Source organism: Diceros bicornis, chromosome 27 (genome assembly GCF_020826845.1).
Source record: "Diceros bicornis minor isolate mBicDic1 chromosome 27, mDicBic1.mat.cur, whole genome shotgun sequence".
Lineage (NCBI taxonomy): Eukaryota > Metazoa > Chordata > Mammalia > Perissodactyla > Rhinocerotidae > Diceros > Diceros bicornis.
This window is the reverse complement of record NC_080766.1, coordinates 39,916,851-39,936,052: the sequence shown is the minus strand read 5'-3', so window position 1 is coordinate 39,936,052 and position 19,202 is coordinate 39,916,851. Positions and strand designations below refer to the sequence as shown.

Here is a 19,202-nt window from a genome sequence, read left to right as displayed (position 1 = left end):
GAAATTGCAAAGAGGAAAATGCTCCATTTAAAAATAAAGTCATTTCACCACTTTCAAGTGTCTCCCATGACCCATGGCTCCCATGCCTCCCATGACCCAACATGGAATTATAAATGAGCCAGTGTCATGCAGGCACTGTACTAGACACTGAGACGTCCAGGGTGAGGACGTGTATGGTCAAGTAATGGGCAATCTCTGAACTGAAAGGTGGAGTCTTGGGCTCCATTTTCGTCACTTAATAGCTATGCCCCTTCTCCTCACTGAGCCTCTCTGATCTTCCACTGCCTCATCCATAAAGTGACGCTGGGCTATACGTATCAATCCAGGGAACTATGTGTGTCAGGGGTTACAGCAGGCTCTATGGGTGGATGCAAGGCTGAACACTCTTGCCCCTGCCCTGGACAGACTTCCAGGCTCATGAGAGCACATGAATAAGTCGGCGTAATAATGCCACTGGTTGGCCCTTTTGGTTTTGTTCCTTTGAAACTGCTCCATTAGTGGTGAGCAGTGAAGAGAGACTGCTGTGTTTTGTAGTGGCCAGACCATTTTGAAATATAAGTGCATAAAATTCCTCCTTGAGAAGCAAAGAATTCAAAGGTAGAAAAGGCCCATCTAGGACTTTATGTTTCCTTTAGGCTGGAGCCCCAGAAAAATCATTCCAGGTAACTATGCCTCTCCCCTTTTCCAGAGAATTCCAGAAAAAGCAATGTTGAGGTCCACTCCTGTGTCCAATGTTCTGTGCTCTTAGAACATCTTTGTTCTTAGCTCACCAAAGAGTTGAGCTAGGAACTCGGTCCACTCCATTGGCTTGCTGCCTTCAATTCCAAATTTAGAGAAAATGAAACCCATCTGGCACCAGCCCATGCATTCATAAACTCTGTGATTTTGAGGATGGTAGACATGTAAAATCCAGATACTCATTAATCCTTTGTTCTCCATGTAGTGTAATCCAAGTCTTTGTCAAAATTCAGACAATTCCATTGAAGAGATATGCTATCATATGCAAAGGTCTAAGAGAGTGTTAACGACAAAAAGATATCCCGGGGCCGGCCCCGTGGCTTAGCAGTTAAGTGCGCGCGCTCCGCTACTGGCGGCCCGGGGTTCGGATCCCGGGCGCGCACCAACGCACCGCTTCTCCGGCCTGATGTTAGCTCAGAGCCGGTCTTCCTCAGCAAAAAGAGGATGATTAGCACAGATGTTAGCTCAGGGCTGATCTTCCTCACAAAAAAAAAAAAAAGATACCATCCCTCTGCTCTAGGAACTTGCAATTTAGTTGCTGCACAAAACAGTCACAGTTGAGGCAATGAGTAAATACAAGACAACAATAAAACAGGAGACATGTGTGTTAGTTTCCTAGCACTGCTGTAGCAACATGGGTGGCTGAAAAGGACAGAAATTCATTGTTTCACAGTTCTGGAGGCTAAAAGTCCAAAATCAAGTTGTCAACAGGGCTATGCTCCCTCTGAAACCTGTAGGGGAGGATCCTTCTTTGCCTCTTCCTAGTGTCTGGTGGTTGCCAATGATCTTTGATGTTCCTTGGCTTGCAACTATTGCACTCTGCCTCCGTTGTCCCATGGTCTTCTGCCCTCCTGTGTCTGTCTTCTCTTCTTATAAGGACACCAGTCATGCTGGATTAAGGGCCCACCCTACTTCAGTCTGACTTCATCTTAACTAATTACATCTGCAATGACCCTATTTCCAAATAAGATCGCATTCTGAGATCCTGGGGATTAGGACATGGATATATCTTTTGTAGGGGCAGGATTCAACCCACAACAACACCTCAAGGTAGGAGAACTATAGAAAGGAAGCCACGTTAGAGCATATTTAGCTGAGCCCCCTCCTTTTACAGAAGGTGGTGATTCTCAGGAAGTTTAAATGATGTCCATCAGGTCATGAAACTATTAACGGCCAAGAGCAAGACTCTAATCCACAACTCCTGAGTCCAAATCTAATGTTCTTTTCCCTACAGGGATTTTTAAAATGCTTTAGTATCACATAAATGTTTCAGGCCATAAGGGAAAGGAAATGAGTACTCGGGACAGGGGCAGTCAGGGAGGGCTTCCCGGAAGCATGAGCCCTGGGACAGGGTGGGTCGTAGGGCTGGGTCAAGAGAACTGCGCTCAACACCTTGATCACAGATGACTGTACTCCTAGAAACAGAGACAGACATTATTGCTGGCTCTTCACAGATCCCACCACCAGGAGGAATGCAAAGACTGGGCCCACAGCAAGAAACCGGTACGCCAGCCAGTGGACCCTCAACAGACCCCACCCCACCATTTCAGCACATACCCTCACCACAGACTGGAGGCTGCCGACGCCCAGGGCTGCGGGATCGATGGACAAGGAGAGTGACAGTTACAGTGTCAGCCCCTCACAAGACACAGGTAGGGGCCTCACACCTCCTCCTCCACCCAGGATGAGCACGACCCACACCGTGAGCTCCATGGTCTTCTACTTATTCTCTTTCAAGATCACTTTCAAATTGTTAGGCTATTTACCTAACAGGTACAAGTACAGCTGTATGCATTGACAACATCTGGGGCCCAGTGAATTCTGCAAAACAGAACCAAAAAACATCTATTTTGCAGATATCCTGAATCTCAGACTCGTGCTGCTCTCTCCTTTTAGTTCCTACCCCTACCAAGAGAAATACAGATATTTTTAAATTTTCACCCACATGATTGCAATAATTCCTTATTACACTCTGAGGGCGTCTGACCCACTACCATCTCCAGGATTAAGACACTGCACTTGAAGTTACATGACAAGGTCACAGCACCCTCTACAGGGAACCTAGGCTGATCTGTTTGACAGTTAAACGGGTTGATTATAAAGTAAGTCAGCCAGTAGGATTTCACTTCTGAGAAAAGACAGGGCCTAAGAATAGCACCAAGTTGCCCACCCCCCCATCTTAAATTTTGAAAAGAAATTATATCTAAACCTAATAGCTGTGGGAAATTTTAATACTCATTTTCTTTTGTTCTGGATGATACACTTCAAAAATAGTGTTCCAAAGGTGTAGTGTCACCATGTACATTTATTTTTATGGCTGTTGTTTCTCTTAGAAGAATCTCAGAGTTCCACAGAGATGTTTCAAAAATTTTTAGTGGGCTTAAAATGCAGAGATTCCTCTGGCCAAGATGCACCTCTTTTCGTCCAGGGGGGTTTTCCAGTCCCTATAAAGGGTGGCAAATGCAAAGGATGAGTCCAGGCATCAGGAACAGTTCTGCCCAGTGGCCGATTTCCATGCAAAGTCACATCTTCATTTCAAACCATCATCACAGCTTCTGCGGCCGGAGGAGAGCTTCAATCATTCATGCCAATTAAAGAGTCCACAGTACGGATGGATTTGCAAGTCAGAGCAGGGAGGGGAGACACTGCAGTTCATTGATGCTGCATTCCTAATTGTTTTCACTAAAAGTAGAATTTTTTAAGGGGGATGCATTACTGATTTGTAGAAATGTCCCAGGCTGGGGACATCTGAGTACAGCGATTCAGTTGAAACAAATTTCCCCGAGCTGACTTTGCTGGGGCTTATGAAGCTGGCCTCAGGGTGACAAAGGCAGTCCTCAGACAAAGACCCAGGATTCCTACCAGGTTGTCCTGTGATCTGGGAGAATTAGCCACAAGCCAGAGAGGGCCATGCAGTCGATGCAAACTTACAGTGATAATTCGCCCATCTTGTTTTCTCTTCCACGTGGCAGATCGGGCGCGAAGCAGCATGGTCTCCACAGAAAGTGCCTCCTCCACTTATGAAGAACTGGCCAGGGCCTACGAGCACGCCAAGATGGAAGAACAATTGAGGCACGCCAAGTTCACCATCACAGAGTGCTTCATATCAGACACATCATCCGAACAGTTGACGGCAGGGACAAATGAGTACACAGACAGTCTGACCTCCAGCACCCCTTCAGAATCGGGGATCTGCAGATTCACTGCATCTCCCCCTAAACCTCAGGATGGAGGACGCGTGATGAACATGGCGGTTCCAAAGGCACATCGGCCAGGTGAGAAAGTAAACGCGCGGACTGTTGTTTGGGAAGGCTCATCTTCCTAATTCACACTCGTCTATGATGAAGGCCCTCCTTGGTGGTTAGATTGGGTGTTCTGTGTATCGATTGCTGCATAATGAGCCACCCCAAAGTTTAATGCCTTGAAAAACAGCAATCATTTATTTTGTTTATGAATCTGAAATTTTGTCAGGGCTTGGTGGGAACAGCTCATCTCTGTTCCAGCAGTGTCAGCTGGGAGGGCTCAATTAAGGCTGGAGGATCCACTTACAAAATGGCTGGCTCACCTGGCGAGTTAGTGCTGGCTCTGTCCTCCCTATGGAGGTGTCTCCACAAGGTGTCTTGGCTTCCTTATGTCATGGTGACTCCATTCTAAGAGCCAGTGTCCCAAGAGACAGACAGTGGAAATAGCCAGTTCGTTAAGGCTGAGTCTAGAAAATAACACATCACTTCTGCCATAGTCTATTGTTGAAGCAGTCACAGGGCCCAAGAAGCTCAGATTTAAGAGGAGACCCCCACCACTTGTTGAGAGAAGTATGAAAAATATGGGGCTTATATTTTAAAACTGCTGTGCTGAGGGCTTTCGAAGGGAGAGAGGTCTTACCAGTGAGCCAATGCTCAGGACTTGGCTTTACTGAGTTACTCAAAGTGACAGTAACTGGCTAACATTAGGTCAGCTCGTAGTTTAGTCTTTGCCTTGAGCGTGTGACTGCAGTCTGGCTGTGTGGATGGGAGCTGTAAACTCTGCATGGACTGGCAGGTCATGTAAGTGAGTGAAGAGGCTAGGAAACAGGATAAAAGAGAATGATTCGGGCATGGACAATTTAAGAATTCACCAACTGTCTAGAGGGAAAAGACTCTAGTGAGCTCCCGCCAACTGAACCCAAGTGGAAATGGGGGCCTCATATGAGGGGGTTTCCTAAGAGAAGCTAGAAATCTTGACTCTGTGTGGAGACTCACAGTTTGTAAGTGTCAGCTCACATATTTGCAAACCATTGTGCAGGGCAAATAAGACAAATTTTTAGACTAAATCCAAATCACAGCAGCCAGTTGTAGTCCTCATCTGAAGAATCATTTTTTCCTTTTCACCCTCAAATAGCTGCCTGTAAACTTTCCTTCGTGGACTGGCCTATCTGTTCTTGTTGAATCCAGTTTTATTTCTCTTTTTCCCATTTCCTGAACCATTATACTGATTCTATTTCAAACATTTATCTTCATTTTTAAATTACTGCAATTCCCTTGGGTTTTATGGCATAAGGCCTAGCTGAAATGAGCCTTATAAATGCATAAAAATATATAAAATAAGAATCATCTATCCAGTAACTAATCTTCCAGACTGAGTCAAGACTCATGCCAGCTTACAATAAAGAATGATGGCTTCATTTATTTTCACTCTGTCTACCTCCTCAGGGAGAAGACAAGCTGTTATTTGTGGGTGTTTTTATTTCAAGTATTTTTTTGTTGTTGGCATTTATTTGAAAGGCAAACGCAGGAAAATGTAAGATAAATGACATGGCTTTTTGTGGCTTTAAAGCCTGCGGATGAGGAAGACAGGAGACGAGAAAATGAGCCTGTGCGCACGTTGTTTACCTTTGCTGGGCTTCAGTTGCCCCATCTGTAAAATGGGCATAACATTGGTGGCTAGCATATGGGGTTTGTGTAAGACGTATGTAGCATGATACAGATAAAGCAGAGGTTAGCAGAGAATGGGTCAGCAACATTATTTGTTTCTGTTGTTGCTTTGATGATATTGTTAGAATTCCCACAGGGATGCCAATGGTGCTCTCCAGATGTCCTGCTGGCTCCTCTCTTCCTTCCTTGTTTTGTTTATTTTCCTTAAGTGGCCACTGATGTCCTGGAAAGCATCCACCTCATTTATGTATCACCCAATTAAGTACTTTATGCTTCCATCTAAGATACACAGCCACCATCCCCCTTGCATAGAAGGAACTTCTGTGTTAAATGACTGTCTTATTTGGGCAGACCTTGAAATAATTAAAGATTTGTTTCTTTTTGATGGCCTGTTGTTCATATTGTTGGATTAATATTGAAAAAACTTTGAACTTTTTTGTGACATTGTTGCCTGGGTCCATCAGAGCTCTTGAAAGATCGTAGCTAAGTAAGTTACTGTTGTCTTAATATACTATTTAGACTGAAATGATTTTATAACTTTAGATATGAATACGTTTTTAAATCAACTCAAATTCTAATGTCCACAAACTTTGTCTTGTCCACTCTAGATGACTGTGTTATTATTGAACATTTGATGTGCTTTTAGAAAAGTATTTCATCCTTCTGGAAGCCTTTCTGTTGCTCCTTTATAATGCAACTAAATTCAATGTTGGGCACAGAAGCCAAGGTTACAATTTCTTCTCCTGCTGACTAGAGGCTGTGTCAAAATTAGCAGTTCCTTGCACTGTGTACTTGTGTTCCCTTGTGGTTCTAGATGGTACCAGTCAGTGTGTGTCTCTAGGTAGTCTTCCAAATCTCTAGATATCTTTCTCCTTGCCAGCACATCTTCTTTTTTTTTCCATTTATAATCTGAAGCTTTTAAACTCTCTATAAATCAGGATCAAGTTAAATGAACTTTTTGGCCAAGTCATGGCTGCAGGAACACAGAAAACATGTCTCGTTACCCTCATATTTCTCTCCCAGTGTCTAGCAGATACCAGGCAGCACAGTGAGTGTTCAAGAAATATTTTTAAATGACTGAATAGTATTGAATATATACTCCCAACTCTATGTCTGACACATTGTAGGTGCTTAATAAACGTTATTGAATGAATGGCTATATGATGTTTGTGATAATGACAAGAATGGCCAATTTGTTAAAATATTACAATTATTAGAAATTATTAGTAAAATATAAGAGGATGGTTAAGTCTACTCCATCTTCCAGCCTAACTTTAAACAAAGTGATTATTTCCTATTCTTGCTCTAAACAAGTCAAAAGAAAATCTCCTCTACAGATAAGGGAGAGCTCCCCATGAAATGTAGACGATTCATACAGGAGGCTGGCATCAGAATCTACCTTTCAATTTTTAAGAATACCTGAATTTTGAATTTTCTGCATTGTAGGGCTTGTATATTTTAAATAAAAAGCCAATTGTGTAATTGTTTTATTTTCTTCCATACGGGATGGCTATTTCCATCTTTTAAAACAAAAACAGGCAAACAAACAGAACTCTCTATTCCTCTGAGAAATAGCTGGACAATTCAACAGCTTCTTTTCCTCTTGGTCAGGGTGGCTTCCAATACTTTGGTTACAATACCTATTCCTGGTGTCAGGTAGCATCTTGAGCCCGTTTCTAACATTCTTGGATTACTGCTGCTTCTTTATTCGTGATGTTTATCCTATGCAGTCAAGAGATGCCATTGCATGAAGCCACTTAAATCAATTTAGAGCTTCAAATATGCAACATAATGCAGCCTGGCCCCACTAGCAGCAGGGGAAGCGTCGGCCTCTTCAGATCTGGGGCCCAGCCTTAAATGTACACACGTCAGCCCCTCTCGCGATGAAGACAGTTGAGGTTTTCCAACTGGAGATGGCCACTGCCTGCCACCAACTTGTTGGTTCTCTGAATAACCAGTTATATGAAGCAGTTTCGTGATTTTAATTTTAGGATCCATTCCTCCCATTCCTCATGCTCTTCTGGGTGTGTGTGCTTAATCGAAAAGCTTGGAGAGTGAGAGACGGGGTCCTTACCTGAAGGACAAGCCGAGCTTTGCTCAGGTCATGCCCTCCTCCACTAAGGCTGGCCCGATTGTTCTCAGCGTCATTTAGATCGTGCTATTTTTCCCTCTGAAGCCTATGAGGCTCTCATGTTGGCTCTTAAATTAAAATAAGACTCCAGAAATCTTCACTGCCAAATAACCTCCTCCCCACCCTCACTCACCTGCATCATCTGAGAACTCGAGCTCTGCTCCTGGCAGGTAAACTGGCACAGACTCCCATCACATAACTCAAGGTGTCACACTTCGTTCCTCTCAAGTGAGTGTGCTCCCTCCTGCCCTTTCTCCCTTGGGTTGTGTGGTTGGGCCCCATGCCTCCGACTTTCATCCTCCTCCTCTTTTTTGCATATCATTACTATTTAATTTTGAAATTTCTATCATGAATGTTATTTCAAGAGCTAGGGAAAGAGTCTCCTTTCAAGTGCAAGCATCTTTGATGCCTACACATGCACATGTGTGCATACACACACACATGTGCACACACATGCACATGCATGCACACACAGGCATGCACCTGCACACTCACACATACACACTGAGTTGCTCTGGCCTTCTCCCTTCTAGAGATAGATCTGCTCCTTCCCTTCCAGCTTCCTTTTCTTCCTTCGGCATGTATTTTTGAGAGCCCACTCAATAACTGGCCCTGCTTTAGGATCTGGGGATACAACGGTAAACAAGACTCACAAAGACCCCACCTTGAAGGAGCTTACATCCCTGGGGGGAGACAGACACTAATCAAGTAAACAAATCATATAGTGTCAGATCGTGAGAAGTGCTGGGAAGAGAAGTAAACTGGAGAAGGAGTTAGTCTGGCAGGGGGGTTTTATGGAGAGGATGGTCAGGGAACGCCTCTCGAAAGCCATGAGACCTGAGTTGAGATCTAAGCAGTGGATGAAGCAGAGAAAGTCCAGCAGAGATCCTAAGGGGACAGCGGCCTAGACAGAGGGAAAAAGCAAAGATAAAGGCAGGAAATAGGAATGACCTTGGCATTCACCACCTGGAGCAGGAGTTCCCTCTGACCTGCCAAACTTGCAAACTTTCAAATACTCCCATAGAATTTCAAGTTAGAAGGACCCTGGGGCCTTTATCAACACCTTCGCATATTGCTATTCACACCCACTCTGGGTAGACCTAAATGTTCAAAGCTGCTCATCCTGGTTCCCTTCTAGAAAACCCAGATCACTTTGATGTGCACTTGCAGTTTCTTCTTATTAAGGACTCTTCTGTAATTTTAATCTTGGACACACAAAGTGACGGCTGGACTTGTTTTGAATGGTCCCAAGCTTGGAACTCTAAGCCCACTTGCCTTTTGCACCCACCTTCTCCCCCTCCTGCCACTGGTTACAGGTGCCCAAGCCCCCTACCCTTTCTGAGTGTTCTTACTGATTTATTGTAGCCGCTGCTGTTGTGTGCATCCTCTGCTTGCCAGGGGTGGGTTCTCTTGTTCTGACTGCCTTTTCTCTGACTTCTGAGCCCCTTAGACAGCTCACTGTTTTGCTTGATAGGCCTATGGGGGTTCAGGTCTAGTTGTTGGGGAGCCCACAGGTGGTGGAAGGTGAGGAGGATGGCTCTGCCTGATAGAACTGTGATGGAAAAGCAGGAGGGCCACTTGTGTCTAGAAGCTTATAGATTCCGGTGCTGCAGATGACAAGCAAAAAGGCTCTCTACAGTGAATGCAAGTTTGCTGCATCTCCAGAAAGAGCATGCATATTACACAAATATATTACACTCAATTACATTCATGTATTCAGTCCATATTTATTCAACATCTTCTCTGTAAAATGATACTGCACCAGGTGTTATCTTAAGACATGAAAATGTTAATGTATTAAATCAACACTTTCCACCGTCTCCTTAGTTTATCAGAATAGCATGTAGTATCATAGACAGCAGGCAAAGAGTACCGAAGACACAAGACAGATAAATGAGGAGGTCCAAGAAACAAGGCGAAATCCAGCTTAGGAAGACAGGCACCATCCCCTCCCATGCCCACGCCTATGCACACACACACAGACTACACACAGCCCAGTGAGATGTCATGTTGAGCCAGGAGCAACCTGAAGGTCCTGGGATTATACAGAAAAGGTAGGAAGAAATCATCTTTCAATGTGGTCCTGTGTGGCTACAGCTGGCACTAAGTTCTAATGCATCCTATATCCCAAATGGGGAAGCAACAAGCTGTAAATTCTAGTCACGTAGTCAACCTCTCGTGTTGAAATCCCTGGCATGGCTTCCCACTGCTCTCAGGATAAAGGCATACAAAGCTCTGAGAGGGCAGCCCCGTCTTCCTCACCAGTCATGACCTCTGCTCTCTGGGCTCCAACTCTCTGGCCTCCTAAACCCCACCAACGTATATTACCTGGAATCCTCTCATTTCGAGTTTAACTCAGTCCTTCTGTGGGATGACTCTAGATGCACAGGGTTGTTGAGAGGGATCTGCCAGCTTCATGGCTGAGCAGGTACAAGCCCCTAACCAGGGTTCCTCCTCAGTGGTCCCCAGTGTGTGGGGCCCTGTGGGTCTCACCTGGGAGCTGGAGCTGTCTTTGAACCTCACAGACCCTTCCTCACCTGGTGCTCCAAAATCCCTGCTAACGAGTACTGAGTTTGCCTAAATGCTGGGGCACATTTTCCAATCCCACTTTTCTCCAGAATGACTTTATGTCGGAAGAATCATGAACAGCAACAAACCCTAAGCCCCACTTCATACCTCGGTGTAGTTTTCAAAGTTCATCAGCAGGTAGGGGGATCACAATATCCATGAGCTCTTAAAAATGCATGAAGCCTCCAAGGTACAAGTCAAGAACGGTAATAGAATCCGTGTACATGGAAATCTGATAGCAATCACACATTATTTATTTAGGGTTTTTCCTGGTTGCCGTTTGGGAGTAAAGATTCATTTACCAGGAGAGGTTCGTTTACAAGTTTTCATTACCATGCTGCAGCATTAATATTAAACTGAAAAAGCGTTAGATCTCGTCTGCCTCTGGCATGGGCAGGTTGCATGCTCCCCTTTGTAGCTTGCTGTTTGAAGCCGTAGTATCATTGGAAGGCTGATCCTTGTGGCTTTTATTGAAATTTCTAGAACTCAAGGTAAGCATCCTTTGCTTCTTACTTTTGCATCAATATTCAGCTCCATCCAAGCACAGATATCAAACATCATTAGACATTGATGAAAGCTCCTTTTCTTGTGGCCCCAGAAGGGATTTAAGCCCCTCTGGACTCTGATTCACTTTCATTCCACATGAATTTGTTGTGAAAACATGCACGTGTTTTCACAGTTGCTGACTAGTAAAGTATTGCACAGGAGGGGAAGAAGGCTATTGCAATGTGCCTTGGAATTTTAGGCTCCCAGAAATGCATTCATTTGTCCCATATTTATCCCCAAATTCCTAATGCAGACGTGCTTAACAAGTCTTCACAGATGAGATAGTTCAGAGCACAAGAATCTTTCAGAATTAAAGGAACCCTTAGAAATTATTGTGCCCCCTTCACTTGACTAAAGATAAGAGCTAACGCTCGAAGGGGTCACAGAAGTATGTAGAGGCAGAGGCAGGATTTCCACACAAAGCGCAGAACTCCCCAATTCACTCTCTTCACATTGTTCTAAGCTCCCACCTCATCAGGTCAAGTTGGAAAAAGGCCTTCTGACCACTGTTCATTCCGACTCTCCCTTACTTTTTCCCGTGAAGAACTGAGGCCATAACTCCTTGTGGACTAGTAGAGGTGGAGGAGTAGGATTCCTTATTCTGATGGAATTCAACATTTTTTCAAGTATAATTAAAGTGAAATAAAGACCCATTTGGAATTATGAACTGTGGCCGTCTAAACTAGGGTTTGTCAACGGCAGCACAATGAACACTTGAGGCAGGATCCTTCTTTGTGGTGGGGGCTGTCCTGTGCACTGTAGGATGTTGAACAGCATCCCTGACCTCTGTCCAATAGAAGCCGGTAGCAGCCATCCCCCACTACCACCACCAATTGTGACATCCAAAAAAGTCTTCAGACGTTGCCACATGCCCCCTGGGGGGTGGGATATCACCCTCAACTGAGGGCCACTAATCTAGACTTGAGACGTTTTTCTCCTAGTGTGTACGTGGCAAATGGCAGGAACCATTGTCTAAGAATAGATCTGTGGAATGCACATCCAGTATAGATTTTCTGAATTGATTCATTCTTGTTCCGTTTCAGTATTGATTTTGCTATCCTTCCAAAGCTAAAATGCATTCAAACTCTGTGTGTGAGTCTGAATATATTGAGAAAGTTCAGGAAGTTTTGCTTTCCTGAAAGGAAGGGGAGTCTCCTGGTTTTCAGCTAAAGTAAAGCAGATTTAATACAACACCTTTCTCACAGTTGGGCTTGAAGGCCCTGTTAGTGGAGGATGGCAAGTTTTGAGCAAGTATCTGCCAATGGATATGGGACCGCCAGAGGGATCTGTGCTGGTTCAGGGCACCAGTGAGCACAGTGGTTAGGGACAGAGAGAGAAATCGATGCTGATGTATTTAGTGTGAACTCTCAGAGATAATAGTGTCACCGAAGGTCCCCAGAGGGCAGTGACAAGAGGATGAGAAATAGAGCATTATGTCAAATAATAAGGGACAACATTGAAAGAAAGCTAAATAGCCCCTCATCCCTTGAGACATGAGTCACAGCAGCACCTGGGCTCCGGCGGCAGGGGGCGAGGGTCACAGCTTGTGGTCTGGGGGGCTGCAGGCTGATGAGGCAAAGTGGAAGAAATGTTCTGGTAATGCAGAGGTCCCAGGGAGGGTGGCCGTCAATGCCAGGCAAGGGGACAGGCTGTTCTGTCATCCGTAATCCACATCTATTCTCGTAGTGCCTGCCTCAGTGTCCTGGCTCTCCCCACTCCTGTTTGTTGTGGTCCATGTGATGCCTTCACTTGTTCCCTTTCCATTTGCTTTTCTCTGTTGTGGCTTTTTATCTCTCATTTCATCTTTCCTTCGTTCTATTCTCCGTGTTTCTTCCTTCTGAGTGTGTGTGTGTGTGTGTGTGTGTGTGTGTGTATGTGTGTGTCCATCTTTCTGATCTCCCCTCTCTCTGCCACTCTCTCTCTGTCTGTCTAACTCTCTCTCTCCCCTCACTCAGTCTCTATCTCTCTTTCTTCCCTCTCCATCTCCCTCCCCCCCTCTCCCCATCTCTCTCTCCCCCTCCATCTCTATTTTCTGACTCTGTCCCACATCTCTCTCTCTGTCTGTCTGTCTCTCTGTCTCTCTCTGTTTCTCTCTATTTCTTTGTCTCCTGTCTCTCTGTCTCCCTCTCTCTGTTTCCCTCTCTTAGCCCTCCTCCCTCCCACTCACCCCTGCCCTGCCCCTTCCATCTCAGCCCCACTGACCCCAGTCTGATCAGGCTCCTTGGTCCCTAAATTTGGTTTCTCAGAGCTCTTTCTTCCCACAGGTGTCTCAGCTTCCTTCAGCCCTCGCCCTCACTGCCCGTCTCTGACACAAGGGCCGTCAGCCTCGGGAGCAGAGCACAGTGGGTGACTGTTTATGATGAGCAAGTGCACGATTAAAAACCACGAAAATTAGTGGGTAGAGTGTGCCCCCAAAGGCCCAGATGGGACTCTGTTAGCCTGCTGTCACCGTGGGTCTTCATGTTGGGTTTGGGAAGTTAGCTAACTGGGTTTAGCTAACTAAGAAGGTGCTAGAAGTGCGGGCAGTTAGGTAAGCAGGGCGAAAGGAAGATATGGAAGGGAGTGTTGGAGTCTCCATGTTCTTTCCCTCCAGCTTTCAGAATGTGAGCCGGGGTCCTCCTGTCAGCCACCGTCCTTTTCTCCTACATGCTTCATCTTCCTCTTTTAGTGTGCTGCTTGTCCCCCCAATTTTCCTCCCGTCTCTGTCTTTCTGTCATACACACATACGCACACACAGAGACACAGACACATATATACACATGTGCATACACACACACCCGCCACACTTTCCCTGATGTCTGGGCCCTAGTTGCTATGCTGCACTCAGCTATCTCCCTCCCCCTCTCCCACGTGTCCTCTCTGTTTTACTCCTTCTCCATGCCTTTTACTTCATGGGTGAAAGTTTCAGCACAAGGGAAACAAAACAAGAAAGAGAGAGAGAAAGTGGAGGAGGAAGTGAAATAACAGAGGCTGTAAATCCTTGCAGGAGATAGAAGTGAACGACACTGTAACTGGTTTTCCTGGAAACAGCGCTAAGGTGAGGCTTGGTCTCTATGCTGTTTGTGGTAATGGCGAGTTTATATACAAGGATGCCAAGGGGCGTGTGCACCTGACAGGGGTGACTTTTGAGTTCAAAGCAGAAAAGATCCTTAAACTTCTCCTGGGTCACTACTTCTTTCAAATGGAAGACTCCAGAGGGGCATGGCTGGTCAGCTTCGGGGCGTGTGACTCCACGGAGTGTGGAGAGGGTTGACTGGCTGGGGTGGGTCAGCTGGAGAGGACTGGGCGATGAGGAAGCAAGAAGGCCCACTCCCTATGGAGACAAATGCCTTCAAAGAGGCTTCTGCTCCCTTCTGGGGGAAAATCCAGGAAAGCCACTTCCAACATATCCCTGAGGGGTTCTTTGAGTGCCACCTGGACAGGGAGCAGGGGAACTGGGAGAAGTGACTCTGGCTTGGCCTTGGTAGGCAAGCAAGGATGGAGGACAGGATAGCCCACCGAGGGGCTACTACAAGCTTAGAGCACAGGTCGGGGTGCCCTAAACCACTACCATGTTGGCCGCTAGTATTAATCATTAAGGAGAAATCCCCTCCTTTCCTTGGTTGATGGAAGCAGAGACTGTTCCCATACAGGAGAAATATTCAGAGAGGCTTCATGTGAAGTCCCTCAGCCCATCCCAGCCAAGAGAAGAGAACATCTATGTTAGTGTCCTATGGCTTCTGTAACAAATTACCACAAATTAGGTGGCTCAAAACAACACAAATTTATTCTTTCACAGTTGTGGAGGCCAGAAGTCTGAAATCAGGGTGTCGGTAGGGCTGCGCTCCTCCAGGAGCTCTAGGGAAGAATCCTTCCTTCCCTCTTCCAGCTTCTGGTGGCTCCAGGTGTTCCTTGGCTTAGGGCTGCATCACCCCAACCTCTGCCACCATCTTCGTGTGGCTTTCTCTCCTCTTCTTTGTGTCTCAAATCTCCCTCACTTTTCTCTTATAAGGACACACATCACTGAATTTAGGGCCCACCTTAAATCCAGGTGATCTCATCTCAAGATCCTTAACTTAATTACATCCACAAGGACCCTTTCGCCAAATAAGGTCACATTCACAGATTCTGAGGGTAGGACATGGACATATTTTTTGGGGGACAGTAATCAACCCACTAAAGACAGAAACTAAGGTATGAAGAAGATTCCCAGCTCATCCCCCTGGCAGATCTCCAGCCCATAACTTCAGACCCTCTGACAAGGGAGATGTCTGTCAGTAAAATTTTCACATGCATTTTCTAATTAAATCCTCACCACAACCTTGTGTGATAGATTCCGCTATTATGCCCATTGTATGAATGAGGAAAATGAGCCCAGATTTGTATGCAGTCAGATTAAAGGCAGGCAATGCCATCCAGACTTCTACTCTTTAATCACCACCGTTAGAATCATTGTTTAGTTTCTCCCATGTGAAACAGGCAGATGGAGGCCGGGAGGTTAAGAAAAGCAGTTGTGCCAATAGCCAGATTGGACACCACAGTTTTCCATTTCCCTTCTCTGTCTCTGGAGTGATAGGTGCATGAGTTGAGTTGGTATCTGTAGGCGTCTGAAGAACGTAGAAGATGGACAAACAGTTCGAGAATCCAGTTTCCCAGCTGGTACTTGGACTAGCACATGGGGGACAGATTTTAAGGGACATAAAATGCCTTTAATAAACAAAGCTCACCACCAGTTGCTCTGATGCGTTCTTCCATATAAGTGCATGAATTATTGAGAGCTCATTTGTAGCATTCACACAGTTGAAAGGGCTACTTTGGGTGCTAATTGGGAAATACACACTGTCAAAAGAGTGAATTAGAGCATCATACAACTTAATCAAGCTTTGCCTGAAAAACTGGATCACTCAGAGACATTGGATATTCAGAGCTACTTGGCAGACCTGCAATAAGCAAACACAAGAAGCCCTTGTATATAAAGCTATGGTGCTGAGCTGTTTTCATTATTAAAGATTTCTGGTTATCACCAATCTTTCTCAGCCACCTGAACCCTCTTGATCACTAAATCTGAAGTGGGAAGCCCTGCAGGCAGGGGGCAGATATCATGGGCTTTGTCTTTTGATTTCAAACACATTCGTTCCATCCAATCTAGGACCTGAACATCCTGCAATCCAGCTGGGACCAAAAGGCTATTGCTTTTTAAGGGTTTAATAAGTCTTATGCATTCAATGGGGAGTTGCTGGAATAGAGACTCATTCCTAAATCTGTTACAACACATTACAAACATATCAAGTGTTCAAGATTTGGTTGGGTCTCAGGAAAAGCAGGCAGCATTCTTGACCTGCATTTTTAAATAGCCCTGAAGATAAATGTCTTCCACATTTGCTCAAGTATTTGAACAAGATGATAAAAAAGAAAAAGCAGTCATGTAAATAAATAAGGGAGCAAATTAACATAATTTTCTTATTGGACTCTTAGGAATAAAGACAGATAATCACTTTGAGGAAATTGGATATACAAAAATTTAAAAATTGGTAAAATAGGGTGTGTCAATTCACATACAAAATGTTCTTCACACTACAAAAGAATTTTCCAGTTTATTTTTTAATCACAGCTGTTAATGTTTTCATGAGACTTGTTTGCAAATAATTAACCCCTGGTAGAGAGGGTTGAAGAATACATCTACTACCGTAAATGCAGATAAATAATTTTAATGCCATCATAGAAGGCATTAGGGACATAAGATTTCATTTTTAAAAATTAAATACTGTCATTTTTCAGGAGCAAAGCTAATACACATGGCAAAATACACCTTTACCTTCACCATTAGAGTCTTTAACGGGGGACCTCATACCATTATTTTTTCTAAGCCGAAATCCAAATACATCAAGTTACCAAAACTCTTTTCACAAGAATGCCAAATTATGTAATTTCTTTCTCTAGGAGTATTATAGCCAATTTATTGTCAAGGTAGTTATTATTGGGCTTTCCTTTGATCCAGCTCACTGTATAAAGCCAACATTGAATCAGAATATCTTTAATTTCAGTGAGCCAAAACCGAAGTGTCCCTGGGGCCATTTTAGTGAAACACATGCTACAGCTCCTAATGACATCATATAATTACTCACCATCGCTTCATGGCATAAAGACGTCCTAAGAAAGCCAATGGGAAATGCTGAGTGGATTCTTGCATCATAAATATCAAGTGACACAACAATGTAATGCAAAGATATGATTGAATTTCCCAAAAATAAGGTCATTGTTCCTCTTACCCTGGGGAGAAAAATCTTAATAAAAGTAATAGCATTTTGAAAACTTTTATGCTCATTTAAATTGTATAAAGTGTGTTTTTCAGTGCCCATCTTGGTTTTATTTCTATTTCTCCTACGTCATTGAGCAATCCTTTCCTCCTATTTAACTGGTTATTCCCTTGTAGTGAGTAAACTTGAATTTTTGAAGGTTTGGGGGTTTAAGTCACTGTTTGAACACACACAGCTTCCATTACTTTGCTAGCATGTCAGAGCTGATGGCAGCCCTGCTTCATACAGGTGGTTCCTCCATCCCCCTGCTCTGTGCTCAGAGCCCAAAGCCCCAAAGGGGCTGACTGAGGAAGGCATGATTGACAATTAGGAAAGAAAGGACTATTTTGAAGCAAAAGAAATGAGAATTGTCAGTTATTTTAGACTCAGAAAGTTAAAGGATGAGTTAGGCCTTAGATATATTATTAAGATAAAAATATCCACTAGATGTCTCCTCTTGAGTGTCCTCGAACCGTATCAAAGTTAGCATGTCTGAAACTAAATCCATTATCTTTTTCCATCAAAATATGATCTTTCTCCTAGACATCTCTTCCCAGTGAATGGTCCCACTGTCTATCCAGTTTCCTGAGCTTAGAAGCTGGGAAGAGTCGTCCCTGACCGCTCCTTCCCTTTTACCAGTCCCACCTGTCGTCAATTCTGAAGCCGTCTTCCTTGGGCCTCATTCATATCTCACAGTTTCATTCTCTCTTATTTCCCATTGCTGCCCTCTGAGCTCAGGCCATTGTCATGGCTCCCTCCCCTGCTCATCCTTCTACCTGGTCTCTTGGCTCCAGGGCTGCATATACCCAGTCCATTTTCTAAGTAGAGTTGCCCACCTGGTATGTCATGAAGGAGTTACAGGTGAGCCAAGATGGTGAGCCCCTCAGTCCCCAAGATGGCCAGGAAGAGACCCCTGGGTTCATCCCAGCATGCTGCACAAATACCCCTTGTCTGTGTGGTCTCAAAGTGAGAACGGTGGGAGCTAGGCTAGAGAATGAGCACTGTCTATTCAAAAACTGCTGGAAGGTCATATCCAGGCTTCAGTCCAGCCCAAGCCTGGGGAATGTCAGGTGCACATGTGTCCAGTGCCTGGGTCCTCATTGTGCTCATGCGTTGCAGGGGACCGTTGAGATGTATCAAAGACTTGAACAGGATCATGAAGATGGGAACAGAAAGGAGTCAAGAGATAATTCACAAGTAGAATTAACCTAGAGAGGAAGGTGCCAGAAAGGGCTCTAAGGTTTCAAGCATTAAGGTCTGGGAGGGTGATGATGGCATTAAACAAGATTAGGAACATAGGAGAAAGTGGCATTTGGTGTGAGGTTGGGAGTGGGGGCTGACTTTCACAAACTGAGTTTGTAGATCATGACCTTTAAAATTCAGGATGGACATTCATGTGGAAATACCTAGAAAAACATCTGAAATTCAAGTGTAGGGCCCAGGAGAGAGAGCAAAATGGAAAAGATAGATGTGAGAGCTACTCATACAGAGACAATGCAGCAGCTGAGCTCTCTGAGAGAGAGAGCTGAGCACAGGCCACTGGGAAAACCTTGTATTAGGGGAATAATGGAGGACAAGGATCCAGCCAAGGAGAGTGACAAGTGGCAATCAGACTGTAGAAGAGATCTCGGAGAACAAAGTGCCGTGGAAACTGAGTTCCAAGAACAAAAAGATCAATAGCGTCAAATGTTGTAGATGGTACAAGAGGATGAGGACCAAGAAAAAACCATAAAATGTGGCAATTAGAGGTCAGAGTTGACCTTCAAAAGAATGATTTCAGTAGTTGATGGTGATAGAAACTGTGCCAGTTCAGATTTTCCAAGAAGCAAATGCTAAGGCAGATTAGATGTGCAAGGGATTTATTTAATCTTGTGAAGAATAAAGAGAGAAAGAGGAAGCAGGAACAGACAGGGAGAGTCCACAGACCAAGATATGGGTCTGACACCTGTGAGAGGAGAAAGCGGGGGAAGGATGGGACAGGAAGAACCTCAGACGCAATGCACTGCTGAGAAGGCTGCAGCCAGGGTGATAGGG

At 44.7% G+C, this 19,202-nt stretch overlaps 1 protein-coding gene across 2 annotated transcripts in view; it reads left to right on the top strand.

The window, feature by feature from the left end:
- The window catches only part of DSCAM (DS cell adhesion molecule), a 625,552-nt gene that overhangs the window by 604,217 nt on the left and 2,133 nt on the right, over positions 1–19,202 (top strand). For both annotated transcript variants that reach the window (XM_058523126.1, XM_058523125.1), the window contains 2 exons: positions 2,193–2,390; positions 3,711–4,013. In XM_058523126.1, coding sequence (XP_058379109.1) covers positions 2,193–2,390; positions 3,711–4,013 — 501 coding nt within the window. The remainder of the gene's footprint in view (positions 1–2,192; positions 2,391–3,710; positions 4,014–19,202) is intronic.